The sequence below is a fragment of the Cajanus cajan genome, chromosome 2 (genome assembly GCF_000230855.2).
Source record: "Cajanus cajan strain Asha chromosome 2, NIPB_CcT2T_4, whole genome shotgun sequence".
Classification (NCBI taxonomy): Eukaryota; Viridiplantae; Streptophyta; class Magnoliopsida; order Fabales; family Fabaceae; genus Cajanus; species Cajanus cajan.
In genome coordinates this window covers 13698985-13714150 of record NC_138518.1, presented here as the reverse complement: position 1 = coordinate 13714150, position 15166 = coordinate 13698985, and the positions used below count along the sequence as shown (strand labels likewise).

Here is a 15166-nt window from a genome sequence, read left to right as displayed (position 1 = left end):
TTTTATATGAAGGACCTTGGTGATGCCTCTGTTGTTATAGGCATTTAGATTTTCCATGATAGGTCATGTGGCATTCTTGGATTGTCTTAGAGAGGGTATATTGATAAAGTCCTCAAATAGTTTAACATGCAATTTTTCTCCCCATGTGTTGCACTTGTTCAAAAAAGGTGATAAACTCTCTAAATCTCAATGTCCTCAAAATGATAATGATAGAGTTGAAATGGAAAAAGGTCCCATATGCTTCCGCTATTAGTAGTTTGATGTATGCTCAAGTTTGTATTCGTCCCGATATTGTTTTTGTTGTTAATGCTTTAGGGAAATACTTGAGCGACCTGGGTTTGGGTCATTGGAAAGCCGTTAAAAAGGTATTTATATATCTGTAGGGAACCAAGGATCATATGTTGACCTATAAGAAGTATGATCAACTTCAGGTCATTAGTTATACTGATTCTGATTTTGCTGGTTTCCCTATCGACCAAAAATCTACTTTCGGCTTTGTTTTTATGATGGTAGGAGAAGCTATTTCTTGGAAGAGTGTTAAACAAACTCTTATAGCTACTTCTACCATTGAGATAGAGTATGTCTCTTGTTATAATGTTACTTGTCAAGCTGTGTGGCTTAAAAATTTGATTTCTAACTTTCATATTGTTGAAAGTATTTCTAGGCCACTTGTGATATATTGCGACAATACTACTGCTATGCATTTCTCTCAAAACAACAGAAGTTCTACGCTCAAAGCATTTTGATATAAAATTTCTGTTTGTTAGAGAGAAAGTTTTGGATTTTCATACTCGAATTGAGCATATTGCTACAGAAAATATGTTAACAGATCCACTGACTAAAGACTTAGCTATTGGAGTTTTTCAAAAATATGTAACTCATATGGGTGTGGTTAAGTTTTTTGATGTGCTAGGTTAGTGGGAGTCTGAAATTTACATTTTTATTATTATGGTTTTCATGAGATGTAAATTTATCAATGACGTCGTTTTCATTACATCTCTTTTAGCATATAAAATTGTTTGGACCATTTTTGGGATCACATATTTTATTATGTTTTTCATTATCCATTATTTATGAAATATAAGCATAAGGTATGTATCCCTATCGGAAACTATCTTTGTGGTTCATGTTCATATTTCTTATATTGTTAATTGATATATGTACTTGTGTTATAATTGATATATTTAATTTATTGATTAATGTTATCCAAGTGGGAGAATGTTATATTTATATATTTGTTTATATAATTATTCTATATTTTATTATTATTATTATGGATTAATATTAATTAATAAATTATATTTATATGTTAATATCAATTATATTGCACATTATTATTAATTTATGGGTAATGCATATTGGGTTTCTGATGAATGGTCCATGATGGGTTGGACTGTTTAGTAGCCTGTTGAGAGGTCCCTAGTCTCTACTGGTAAGGATATAGAACTGATACCCCATTAGTCAATTTATATGATGAAATACATTTTGTCTTTTACCTTTTCATCTCCTACCAGGAAGAAAGCAGTATTCTCTCACGTTGTTCAGGACCGACAAGAATGAATCTTTTATTGATTTCGGGTACGCAATTATTTCTAAACCTTACTCAGACATACTATAATATTGTATCTTATATTGTTCATTATTTGAGTTATCATTATGAATTTCTTTCATTTTATGCACATAATGCATGTCAAACATACTCTATGCACAACATTTCATATGACCTCATTAATCATTATCAACTAATCCTATATCATAAAGTCATCAACCATTCTCAATATAGTAAGTAACAATTCAACTATATCAATTAAATGTTAGCAATCAATGGCATAAGGGATCACATTACTACAACTCATACATAGCTCACAAACATATCAATAGCACACTCACATACTACATTTTCATAATCTTTTATGATATCACATGGTCCAAACACCTTAGCTAGAGCTATATATATTGTATTAAGTTGATCTTAATTTTATTAGAAAGCTAAGACAATTATCTCCAACTTCTATGTTGAACTCAAGAGCTAAATATGCCATCTACTATTTTAAATAATAAAAAATTATAACATTTCACATTAAATTTGACAGTCTAACCTTTGCTCACTAATTTGATCATAACTTGAGTTCTAGGCTTCCTTTTTAGGTTACCCAATGGAATTTAAAAGCTAAAATCCAAGGTTACAACTTTTATGAAGGTCACAAAACCTAATTTTTCCATTTAAGTACTCGAAAAAGCTTACAATGTATGCATGTTATATTTCGCACATAAAATATAAGTTTCGTCTTTTAACTCACATAACTTGGCCATTCCTCAACATTTTTATATGATTCTTGAGTCTAAATTGTAGCTTTAAATGTCTACTTTCTAACCCAACAATCAAAACTCAATTTCATTAATCACACATAGAGAAATCAAATAAATATCAAGGTATGTTCATACCATAATTTTCAAAATCTAACATAATTCACACCTAAACTCTTTTCTTTGAATCCAATTGGTAAGAACTCTCTATAGGTTATGTTAAACTTCTAAAAGACACAATTTACACATATAACTACATACCCAATCAATCTCCTCATACAATCATTAATACATTTCTTTAAGGTTTACTAAGAAATTCATAGAGATCTCAAATCATACAATTACAATCTCAATACATAAAATCAATCACCCATTCAAGCAATTCATACCATTAATTACTTGCAAAAAAAACAAAATGTGAAATAGACACAATTGGGAAAAACCCTTATTACATGAGCATACAACAAATACATGATTATGGGTCAATCTCAGTAACATACAAACTCACACTTAAAGTGAGGTTTCTCACTCCCCCTTACTTGGATAAGCTTTAGATGACGGGTGCACAACTCTGGAGTAATTTCCTTCCTACTCTTATTATTCGAGTTCTAAAGCACATACGTGAAAATAGAGACGTAAAAAAGGTTTGATTAGAAGACTCTTTTTTTTTTTGAAAAAAAAAAAAACAAACCTCCCTTTAACCTTTTAGTTAAAACATATAACCACAATTATCCCAAAGATCCTTTCTCTTTTTAATAAAATACTATACTATTTTTTAATAAAATATTATATAATATATTACATAATTAAAATAAATATTTAACAGTCCTTATTAATAACATAAAAATATCATAATTATTAATAAATCATTTATATTATATTTTATGAAAAACAGGGTATTACATATATTGTATATTATATAGTTTAGTATAGAACTGGATAGTAATATGCTAATTTGAATTGCTTGGAATGTGCTAGAATTCATTTTTGTTGTGTAGGTTTTAAAGAATTCATAATACAAACAAGATATTAAAAAAAATCACATTATATGGCGGATTTGATGTTACCTTTCATAGAATGTGAACATTCTATGACGGACAATGCCACACCTGCCATAGAATATGGTGCCAATGAATCAAATCACCAAATTTTGTAACCCCTACTATGGCAGTCGTTGACCATTTAACATAGAATGTGAACTTTTTATATAAGTTGTGTGTTGACCCATCACAAAATGTGCGGACATTGTATATTGTGTCTTGAGCTAACATAGAATGTCTAAAACACTCATTATGAAATGTCTCGTCTGTAATAGTGACATCAATTATAATACCAAAGAATCACATATTGTACAAAAACATAAGATATGATCAAAATTTGGGATTGCCCCCCAATACAACATATGTACAGAGAAGGAGATTGGGGGTCAATTCCATTACCCAACATACGTTCCATGCCCAAAACAAGACTACTCACTCCTCTCTTTACCTTAATGAATGCTAGACATAGGGTGAGGATCTTTGTTTTACTTTTCAACGATCTTTAATTCTCTTAATTCTTCATAGCATGGAAACGTAAGAGAAATAATGAGAAACGTAAGATGTAAAAATTAATGTAACCCTTTATAAACTTTTCAACTCACTTTTAACCCTTTAGTTAGTCAAATAAATCAATATTATACTTTCCTTCTCACACAATATTTAAATAACACAGATAATTAATTTTAAACCATATTTTCCATTTAATAAAAATACTCATATTATAAATATAAATAGTCTAATTATTAAAAAATATTATTAAACATTTAGAAAAATCTGGAGTATTACAGTAATATTGTTACAAACCTTAACAGAAAAAACGTAACATTATTACAATAAAATAATATTTAACAATTTTATTCCAAAGTTCATGAAAAAAAGTATTGAACAAGAATATAAAAATGGAAGTAAAATGTGATACACCTTATTATTTATATAGTTTTCAAATAATTAACTGAATATTTTAATTTTTAAAAATTCAAATATCTCTAAAACAAAATGAAATGTAATAAATATTATACAATTTATCTTTAAATAATTTCATCAACTAAATTAATTACTTATTTTAAAAAAGTAAAAAAAAAATCTAATATCTGAACTTTTGATAGCTTAAAGTTTTTTTTTTTCCTACAAAAATATGATTAGCAAAATACATCTTAATTTAATTTAAAATTTATAAACGCAAAGAAAGGTAATATATTGAAAATTAAACATATCAAATTTTATTATTTTAAAAAATAGCCATACATCACAATCTTTATTTATATATATATATATATATTATGTTTATATAAATATACTATATTAAGTAAAAAAAAATTGTTTAAAAGAGTACATCATCATAGTCTCCTACATCGGTTGGTCGAGGGAGAACATTTAACTACGGATGGTGAAATGAGCTGTGACTTGCAGGTAGCTCGTTGGCCCACCAATTTTTGGCGGGCTGAGCCTATTATTTTAACCCGCCAAACCCGCCAACCTGTTGGGCCAAATGGCGGGCTAACTCGTCACAACCCGCCAACCCGCATAAGTAATTGGGCTTCAGTTGCTTTCATAAGTAATGGACTTGTTTTGTGAACTATCAAAAAATTTAGATTATTAATAATTTGTAAGTTTATAATTTGATTTTAATTTTGGTGTAAGTAGACTAATTTCTATTTGATTTTGTTCTAAGTTTGTAATTTGTTTTTGTTGAACATATATTATATACAATATGTATGCATTTTTAATTTCATATGATTATATTTATTTATTTGTAGCAATTTTTTTTATTTGAACATAAAAAATATATTTTTTCCCCATTTTTTTGCAATTTTTTTGTGGTATGCAAGCTGGCACGCTGACCCGCCAGCCTGTCCTTAGGCGAGACGGGCCAGCGTTTCCAACCTATTTTTCATTGGCGGGCTGGCCCAGCCCAACCTGTTTTTAATGGGCCATTGACAGGCCGGACCAAAACGGGCTAGGCTAGCCTGTTTTGTCACCCCTACATTTAACATTGTATTATAAAATACTTGACATAATATCATCATTTTTGTGTATTTTTTTTCCTCGTCAATCTATGCAAAGCATAATAATATAATTTTCTCTGGCTTAAATGAAATGTTTAGGGTTTAGAGTTTAGGGTTTAGGATTTAATAATAATAATAATAATAATAATAATAATAATAATAATAATAATAAAAAAGTGATTAGTAGTAAGACTTTTTCTTGTATATGTCATAGATTTAACTAATGTTATATTTCTTTATTTTTAATATTATGTAATATTTTGGATTAGTCACTCAAAAATTTAATGATTGAATTGTAATTAAATCAATATTAATAAAATAATAATAATTGTTATTAATATAAAAGAAATAAAAATATATAATATCATGATTTAATAATATTAAAAATTAAAATAAATTTATTTATAGGTTAATATACATAAAAGTCTGAACTAAATATAATATAATATTTAAATTTAAATTTTAATAAAAATATAAAATGTTCATTAATGATAATAAAGGTTAATCTCTCAAGTTAAAAATATCAAATTAATATATCTTAAATTATAAATGTTCAAAATATAAAAAAAATGTAAATTACAAAAATGAGTTATTCCTATTTATATTTTTTATTAAATATATATTTAATTATTTGATATAAATGAAGATGATTGATGTTATTATTCGTGCATGCATAGAGTTAGATACGAATATTATTTTTAAATATGAATATTATATAAATTGAGTCTATTGTTATTCCAATGAATAAACTATAAAAAAAACTTTTTTTTATTAAAAAGTTATATAATAAATTATTTTTCAATATTACTTGAAGTGTCATTCAAAGTATTCATATAACAAATTAAGAAATGTAAATATAATGAATATAATTAATTAAAATCTTTCTTCATGTGTAATTTACAAATCTAGTATTAAAAGTATTCCTAATTATATGAAATGATTGAAATCTATTGTAAAAAAAAGCAAAATCCAAATTGAAAAGACAACTAAATGATTTTTTTTTCTTAGTATAGTTTTTGACAAATACCAAAAGTATTAAAAACCAAAAACGTCGTTTTAGTTTTAGCATAGGGTAGTGTTCCTTATTTTGTTGGGATCTTTCCCCCAAATTCAATTCTTCCCGGAACCTACTCTCTACTCTCTAGGGTTCCACCTCTCTCTGCTGCAATTTCTCCGCCACGCCGTACGACGTCGTTCGCCGTAACCTCTCTTCGTTCCTCTTAGGGTACGTTTCTCTTCCCAATTCTCAATTTATTTATGCTGTTTCTTCTACTCGCACTACACTCACTGCACACAGATAGAGGTGTCTTCAGTGTGTTTATTTTGATAAAATTTTAATCTTTTTCCATAGAAGAGAAAAGGGTTTGTTTGGATATGGCTGGTGACGAGCCCATGGGCGAGGTTCCCTCTGAGAGCAGCAGAGACCCGAACTTGGGAAGTGAATCTTTGGATGAGGAGAAGAAATTGGAAGATGAAAAGTGTTTGGAAGAATGTTTGAAGTTGAGTGTGGTCACTGAGGAAGTGAGTGGCAGGGTTCTTGCTGAGAATGGTTTTCTCTCTCTTGAGGAAGGGAGTCCCAAAAGAAGCATTGAGATTGATGAAAGATGTATCCTTATGTGCCCCCTTTTGAGGCTTTTCTAGTTTGCTGCTTGGCAACACTGCGGTGGAAACTTGAAATCCTATGTGTGAAATTTACTTTGATTAGTAGATTAGAGCTTTCATTGATTGTGTATTATGTGCTTGTGAGTTTTTTTGCAACAGGAGTTATCTAAATTGTGAATATATGAGTAGTTAAGTTAGCTAGACTGGTGAATTTCTATTCCTCCTGGCCGTGTGATATGGTGGTCTTTGCTAATTTCTGTGCCATGATTGGTTTAAATTGGTTTAGAAAAGTGTAGTTAATAGTGCGCGAAAATGGCGCAATTGCGCTGTCACGGTGTGGATCTGCCTCTGGCTGCTACACGGATGGCTGTTGCGGAGGGTTTCAGTTTCATGGCTGATTTCATGGCTGGAAAGGTGTAAATCAGTGTGTTGGTGCCGCAGACATGTCCCTGAATCGTGTTCTCCCTCTCTTTGCCCTATCTGTTTGACTGCATATCTTGTCCTTCTCTATGCAAGCTGCGAATGGAAGTCTGTGACACGCAGCGCCGTCACTGGAATAATCTGTAATCTCTGTCTTACCACTGCATCTCTGCCTTTTTATTTGGAATGGGTGGCGGCACTTAGCTAGCTGCTGAAGGGGTCTTGGGGAGTTAGGTTTTAAGGGGAATTGGGCCATGTGCCACAACGTTTTTGTGTTTTACCTTCTCTTTTTTTGTTTTGGTTTGTTGGGCCCCATTGTATCCAGTTTGGTTGTTTTTATGAATTTAAAATGTAGCATATAGTATAATAAACTATAAACTAAATAATATAAAAAAAATTTAGAATAGCAGCTGTCACACTATCCACTACCTCGGTATTGTTTTGGATTCGGCTGATATGCGGGATTCATTACACTGGTATAGAACAATGGATCTTAGTAAAATATCTTCCATCTGTGATGTGGTCTTATGTAAAAGCTCTGATTGAAAACAAATGGACTAAATTGCTCTAGTAAGCAAAATAAAGTGGCCAAAAGTGCAATAAAGCCTAGACTTTTATTAGTTTTATACCCCCTTTAAAAAAAGGTGTGTAATGTTTTTGCATCTTAATTTTTAAAATCTGATATATCTATTGGTTAATGATTTGATATTACTTGCTTGGATTAGTTCTATACAGTCAATGTTCTTTGTAGTTATTATACATCAATATGTTTATATCATTGACACTGACAAATACTTTGGATCAGTTGTATATCCAGTTATTATGCAATCCCTAATATCGTGTTTCCTTAATAAGACATGCTAGCTGTATCAGGTGCTAAAAGAGCCCGGATTACTGTTGATGAAAACCAACCCTCAGTTCATTTCACGTATAATTCCCTATCAAGGTATCTACAAGTTGGTCAGACAAATTATTCTAAAGCAAAACCATGATGGGGCATTTATCTATGTGTGCAAACTAAAGAAATAGCTGTATTTGTTATTATTTTGATATTAAAATTAAAAGCTATCATGCAGTTCAGTTTCACTGATTGTAATTTTTGACTTATGTTTGAACACTTTCCAGAGCTAGTAGACACAAGCTTCAGGAACTTCTTCAGCAATGGTCTGAATGGCATGCTAAACATGTTTCATCATCCAATGTAAGGCCATTTTTGTTTTGATAGTGAAAGAAGATTTCCATTAATAGTAAATAAAGAAGTAAATAGATGATTGAGAATAAAATATCATGAAAAGAAAACATAAAAAGTGAATGGAAATATGAAGGTAAGGATTTGATATGATGTTGGAGTCTGTCTGCCCATTTTTCATTGTTGAGCTGTAATCCCAATAATGACCAATGATTGTCTAAGATCCAAAATGCAAATACATGTTTTACTCTTCTCTTAAAAATCATAGAATTATTAAGGTGAAAGTGCTTTCAATTTCAAACTAAGATTGACTTTTGTTTTTGATGAATAAATAATTTTGACATTGATGATGCGTTTTGAATATCTGTCTTGAGATATAAAAGGCCTTGTTAAAGTGTCGCTATCTGACAAATTTTTAAGTTTGGATATGATTTCTTCATATGGGACAGAACAAAATTGTTTATAATTGAATTGGATTTAGAATTAGGTTTGACAAAATATTGTACCAAATGACCTATAGACAACTCAGGTGATATAGTGAACATCCAGTTAAAGGATTCTTTGACGTTTGGTATATCTGCAAGGAAATTGCTGGCAATTGTGCCATTAACAAATGCAGTTTTGCTTTTGTAGTTTTCTAAAGAATGATAAACACTGACAATGTCTTTCTTTTCAGGATGCTAGCGAAGTGTTGGAATCTGGTGAGGAGACATTTTTTCCTGCTGTGCATGTTGGACTTGAGAAGACATCTGCTGTGGTGAGTTTCCCAAGTCTGTTATGAGAACATGAAAAACTGCAGGTTGTGAAACTTTCAATTCCACTGCTAGGAAACTTTTCTTAATCACTAGTATTAAGGGTTAGGATTACTGGGATTGATCTTGGTTTCTTCAATTTCAGTCATGGTCTTAATCTAGTTAGTCCCAGAATAAAGGTTTTAGTTGTGATCCTCAAAAGCAAATATGTGCAGATGGTTGTGGTAATAGGTCTAAGGTTACAAAATTTACTGCAGTGTGAAGTCTGCATTCACTGCATTTTGTAATAATTGCTTTGTCTGTGATCATTTTTGTTTGTTTTTAACTCTTCAAGTGTGAGATTTGCTACATCATTTTTATCTATATCCATTTTTTATTTGGCATACATGCTGCCTTTTTCCATGTGCCTTTATTTATAATTTATAATTGCTGCATTGTAAGAAGACTAGGGTGGTTGTGGTTGTGAGAAGCCTTTCTGAGTCATAGTTAATATGTGCAGCACAATATTATATTAGTTAATATGTGCAGCACAATATTATATTAGCTAATATGTGCAATTGTTGTTTCATTTTTGAGGTTATTTATCTCGCAACATGAAAAGGGAAAGATTATTTTTGCAATAACAAATATTTTTTTTTTCTATTTCCTTAAATTTCAGTCATTCTGGATGGAGAACCAAACAAGAAATGATAAGAACAAAGATTTCATTCCTTTAGCTGATAATTCTGTGCCTCTATATGATCGTGGATATGCTTTGGGATTGACTTCAGCTGATGGTTCAAGTAATTTGGATGGGTATACACTATTACTTTGTATTATTTAACGATGAAACTGTTAGTGCACTTAGCTTACCATTTGCAGATGGTTCATGCGATTGTACATTGTTTGAAGTATAGTATTATGAAGAAGTATGATTAGAAGTGTCTATCTTTTTATTATCACAATTAGTATGCTGACTTGTTTCTTGGTTGTCCAATATCGTGTTGTTGCACTGCACTTAAAAATCTTTGTTCATAATGGCTACAGAATTTGGTATTTCAATAATCATGACTTAAATCCAGTGCTGCTAAAATTGATTCTGTTAAAGATATGAAAAATATGTAAAGCTAAAAAATTAAAAATAAGGGATTACGGATCTTTTTCTGGTCTTTCTTTCGTGATTTCCTTGATTGTCATTCATTATTAAAGTATGATATGTGTGGATCAACACACACAATTCCTACAATTCTCCTTTAGAGTTTAGATTCTTATTTAAATTTTCTACTTTAAGTAGAATAAGCATTGAAGTACACCATATATTTGATTAATAATGCCTTTGACAGGTTAGGCTGTCTACTTTATTAAATTTTTAAAGTGGTTGGAAGAATTTCAAAAGTAAATCTTATTTCAACTCTTTGCAAAAGTATCCATTTTTTTTATGCGAAATTTGAGTTTTTGGTCCTGCAAACAATTGATAAAATTAGTATCTCCTGCTTTTTTTTTTGTTGCTCTACTTTCTGTTTTGTGATATTGAGAAGTTTGCTTAAGTTTTCTTAATGGGAACTGTATTCTTATTATGTTGCTTTTAAAGATTGAGATATAGAAGTTAGATAATAGCACTTAACAATTATAATTGTAGAACAATGATATTGTAAGAGCAAGGAAGGTAGTTAGAATTTTTTTTACATAAACACAATGGTGAAACACTTTATCCTATGCTTATTCATTGTCCTGTTCACTCATTTGTTTTGGTATCTTTTACTTTGTATCTTTGTAATGCTGTGGCTTGTATCTACCATTTTAAAGAGCTGTTTTTCTTTCATGTTGAAAGAAGTTCTGGCTTTAAGCTAAGGTTAAAAAGGGGATAAAAATGTTTTCATTAATTACAAGCTCCAAGCTTGGGATTATAAGAACTTCTCTGGATTTGTTATGGTGGAATTGAATTTCATAGATCTTTCTAGATTGTTTTGATTTCTGATATGTATTACTTTTTTCAACATCTTGAGGTAACATTTGTTTTGCATGCATATTGTGTTCTGTGGTATGTTAATAATTCTTCATAAAATGTTTAATTATTTATTTCAGTGTTCTGTTCATTAGTGAAGCTGCTGTTTATTTGTTTCAAAATAAAATATACTACTAGTTCCTGTTACAATGATGTGCCTTTGATTTTTTTCTTTTAAAATATTTTAGTGGTCTGGAGATTATTGATGATGCTGCTCGGTGTTTCAATTGTGGTTCTTACAACCACTCTTTGAGAGAGTGTACAAGGCCTCGTGACAACGTTGCTGTCAATAATGCCCGCAAGAAGCACATGTCCCGACGGAACCAGAATTCTTCTTCCCGGAATCCAACTCGTTATTATCAGAATTCTCCCGCTGGAAAGTATGATGGTTTGAGGCCAGGTGCTCTGGATAATGTAACACGTCAACTTTTGGGCTTGGGGGTAAGTTAAATATTAAAATGCTGTTTGGTGTTATTATTAAAATACATTTCCAACCTTGAGGTCTTTACTTTTTGTACCAAGAAATAAGTTTTATTAAAAAGATGTGAGGAAAATTTAACTAAGGATAGATAGGATATCTTCCAAAGTCCAGAGTAGGAAAAACCAAATTATAATCATCTCCAAAAGAAATCAACAATGCAGCAATGTTGTTCAGTGTTACGGCATATTGGACATAGCCATTCCCAACAGCGTGCAGAACACTAGAGAGAAGCATGTACACAACCTGCAGATGTCCAAAAAAACGATTCCAATTTAGTCCAAACTGAATTTTGTGTAGTTTTATGAAATTAGCTCACACTAAGATATTTATAAAATTACTAAGCAATTTATTTTCTCTATGATGTTATTAACTAAATTATGTATTATTATTTAATATTTTTATAAATTTATAAACTTATTAATTTGAATTAGTTTGAATTTTGTTTTTTATCTCTGATTTTTTTATGTGTATATATATATATATATATATATATTATTTATTTATATAATTTTGTGTTTCAAAAGCTTTTAGTAATTGGCTTATGAGTCGAGATATTTGATACTCATGAATAAGTGCTTCACCATACAGAACCTAAACCCTCTATAGTAGAGAACTTGACAATCAAATGGCACTTGTACACTTTGGGCTTATTTGGATAAACTTCTCTAAAAACACTTCTAAAAGAGAAAAATAGGAAGATAATTGAAATAAGCTTCTCCACAAGCATAAAACTAGCGTATGTATGAATTAAAAAAAAAAAAGATTTTGGAGAAGTTATTAAGGGAGAGCTTCAACAAATTAGTTTATGCATAAACTAATTTTAACCCATGGAAAAACTTATTGCATTTTTTCCCCCTATTTTTCTATCATAGGAATTCTGCAGAAGTTTATCCAAACAGACTCTGTTTTAGATTCACAAGAAACCCTTCTTTTAACCCTCAAGACTTACCTAAAATATTTATGCATGATGGTCATCTGTATGGCTATGTAGACAATCTTATATCTATCGAACAAGATCATGTTACTCAATATCTAAATTGATAAGTGGCTAAGTGTGAAAGAAAAATATTGGAATAAACATATGCTTCGAATGTATTAGGTGTAATAAATGATAATTTGCGTGTTCAACTGATGGTTTCTAAGATATTAAATTCATAACCAAAGTGGCAGGTTGGCATAATAGGTTGTATTGTGTCAAGTACCAAGTAGTTTGACGATTGCACTTTTCTGCAACTAAGCCATACAATGAAGAATTTTCAGATTCGGCAGGATTTTCAGTTTTTATGAAATAATAAGGTTTTGTGTTATGCAGGAGCTTGATCCACCTCCGTGGCTTAACAGAATGCGAGAAATAGGATACCCACCTGGATATCTTGGTAAAATGCATTTCTTTCACCTCAATCTCCTTTTCTTTCACAATAATTTATAATTTAAATATAATGCTATAAGGAACTAGACAGGTTTGAGAAATCTGCTGAGGTTGTAACACAAGTGTCATTCTAAATTAATGAACTCGTACTGTTATTTAGTGTTTTTAAGTTCATCATTTGTGATGCTATTTACTGTATTCGTTATTCTCCTTTCCTTTCCATTTTTTCTTAGTCTTTGTATTAAATTAGTTATCTTCATGATCTATGTTTGGTATTTAGATGTGGATGATGAGGATCAGCCTTCAGGCATTACAATATACACCGATAAGGAGATTGCAGATCAAGAGGATGGGGAAATTATGGAAGCTGATTCTTCAAAACCAAAGCGGAAAATGACTGTTAAATTTCCAGGAATAAATGCTCCAATTCCAGAAAATGCTAATGAGAGATTGTGGGGCACTAGGGCTGGACCCTCAAGTTCAGATATTTCAAGAAACTTGTCATCATCGCAGCACAGGTCAAATTATAATAATGATTATGACAGTCGAGGATATCCTCGCGAACCAAGATTAGCTGATCTTAGGGATGATGATCCACCAGGGGACCCAGGACATAGTTCATCAAGGTTTAGTTTTCATCCTAGGTTTGGTAGCCATGATTTTGTACCACCAAGAAGTCCTACTCTTGCAAGGTCCCCATATGGGAGAAGCCCAGTGCATGATGAAGAATCCCCAAGACCTTTTTCTTTCCATTCTCTTCATTATTCAAGTCCTTCAGAGAGGCTTTTTTCGCCATCGGACCAAGATTATGGTAGACTAGGGAACTGGACTTCTGACAGCCCGTATGACAGAGACCGTGATTTTTCATCTCGGTTTCGGGACTGGTCAGAAGACCGGTACTACCGCAGTTGGAGGTGAGGTTGGCGTCAACAGGATCAATCATATTGGTTGGTTCTGAAGATACATTTCTGTCATTCTTACATTGAGATTGTTCACCATTACCCTTTTAGGGACTAGGGTTATCCAGAGTTCTAGCAAAGCTGGCAGATTTAACCATTTTTGTGGTATAGTTTTATTTGTACTTCTTAATTTGATTTTAGTTTATAGCCTACTCCTTACATTGACTTGCTTGTAGAATGAATGTTTAGCCCGTTAAAATATTTGCAATAGAATATGTTCATTTGGGAAAGATGAATTTTTCAATACATTATTATTTTTTCTTTAAATGTCTCTATTACACCTACACTTAATGAGGCTTCATCAAAATTCTCTCAATACTCATTTCTTTTTATTATACAAGTTCTCTTGGTTGTTTGAAAAATATACACGGATATTTCTTATACATTACACGAGCCTCTTTAATTATTTGAAAAATATGATACACCTCCTTACAAGGTGGTACGGAGCAGTAAATGTTAAGAAAGCATGAAAATAGTGTGCAATCTCAAGAACATCAGGAAGTGATAGTATTTTGTACATAAAAAAATATGGTATGACTTTGAAGGTAATTATAAAGATTAACAAAATTTTCATGTTAATTTATGATTAGAAGATAGGATACAAATCTTTTATTTTGTTGGCGTGTGAACCATTTTCTCTGTACAATGACAAAGTTTAGTGTCTTCAATCCCAAATATTTTTAGTGTTGGTGTTTGCTAATTATTGATTTGACAAATAGGAAGGCAGTTTGTGATCTTGTGGGGAATGTTAAGTCCCATTTTTGAATAGTCATTAGATTAATCTAATGTACACACTATTATCCTACGCCCTCTCCACTGAAATTATTTCTCTAGTTCTTCACTTTCTACAAGTAGTTCACTCTAGAATCTCATTTTTGAAGCATAATTAGTAGGAACTCATGGAACCCCTGGTGCGTGGATTGCGGAGAAGCAAGCTAATCTCAACTAGGACGAACTCATTATAAATTAGGGAATATTTCATCAATCTTAAATATAAAAAAATTACAAACTATGAGCGCCCTTGTTTAAATTTAAAAAAGAAATTTTCTTATTTTAA

General features: G+C 31.0%; 2 protein-coding genes across 4 annotated transcripts; both read left to right on the top strand.

Moving 5' to 3' along the window:
• The first annotated feature begins 206 nt into the window (after positions 1-206).
• Positions 207-746, top strand: LOC145954738 (secreted RxLR effector protein 161-like). Its single transcript, XM_083069429.1, has 2 exons — positions 207-365; positions 432-746. Exons 1-2 carry the CDS (start codon positions 207-209, stop codon positions 744-746), a joined length of 474 nt encoding a protein of 157 aa, XP_082925555.1.
• A 5669-nt stretch (positions 747-6415) lies between these two features.
• On the top strand, positions 6416-14339 carry LOC109804879 (uncharacterized). 3 transcript variants are annotated; one of them, XM_020366781.3, is made up of 9 exons: positions 6416-6578; positions 6708-6959; positions 8240-8321; positions 8501-8576; positions 9241-9321; positions 9975-10111; positions 11489-11741; positions 13094-13157; positions 13431-14339. In XM_020366781.3, exons 2-9 carry the CDS (start codon positions 6728-6730, stop codon positions 14066-14068), a joined length of 1563 nt encoding a protein of 520 aa, XP_020222370.2. In that variant the 5' UTR covers positions 6416-6578; positions 6708-6727; the 3' UTR covers positions 14069-14339. The 3 variants fall into 3 exon arrangements, with proteins under 3 accessions (XP_020222370.2, XP_020222371.2, XP_020222369.2); XM_020366782.3 differs by having other exon boundaries at positions 6705-6959; positions 8249-8321; XM_020366780.3 differs by having other exon boundaries at positions 6417-6578; positions 6705-6959.
• Positions 14340-15166: the final 827 nt, after the last annotated feature.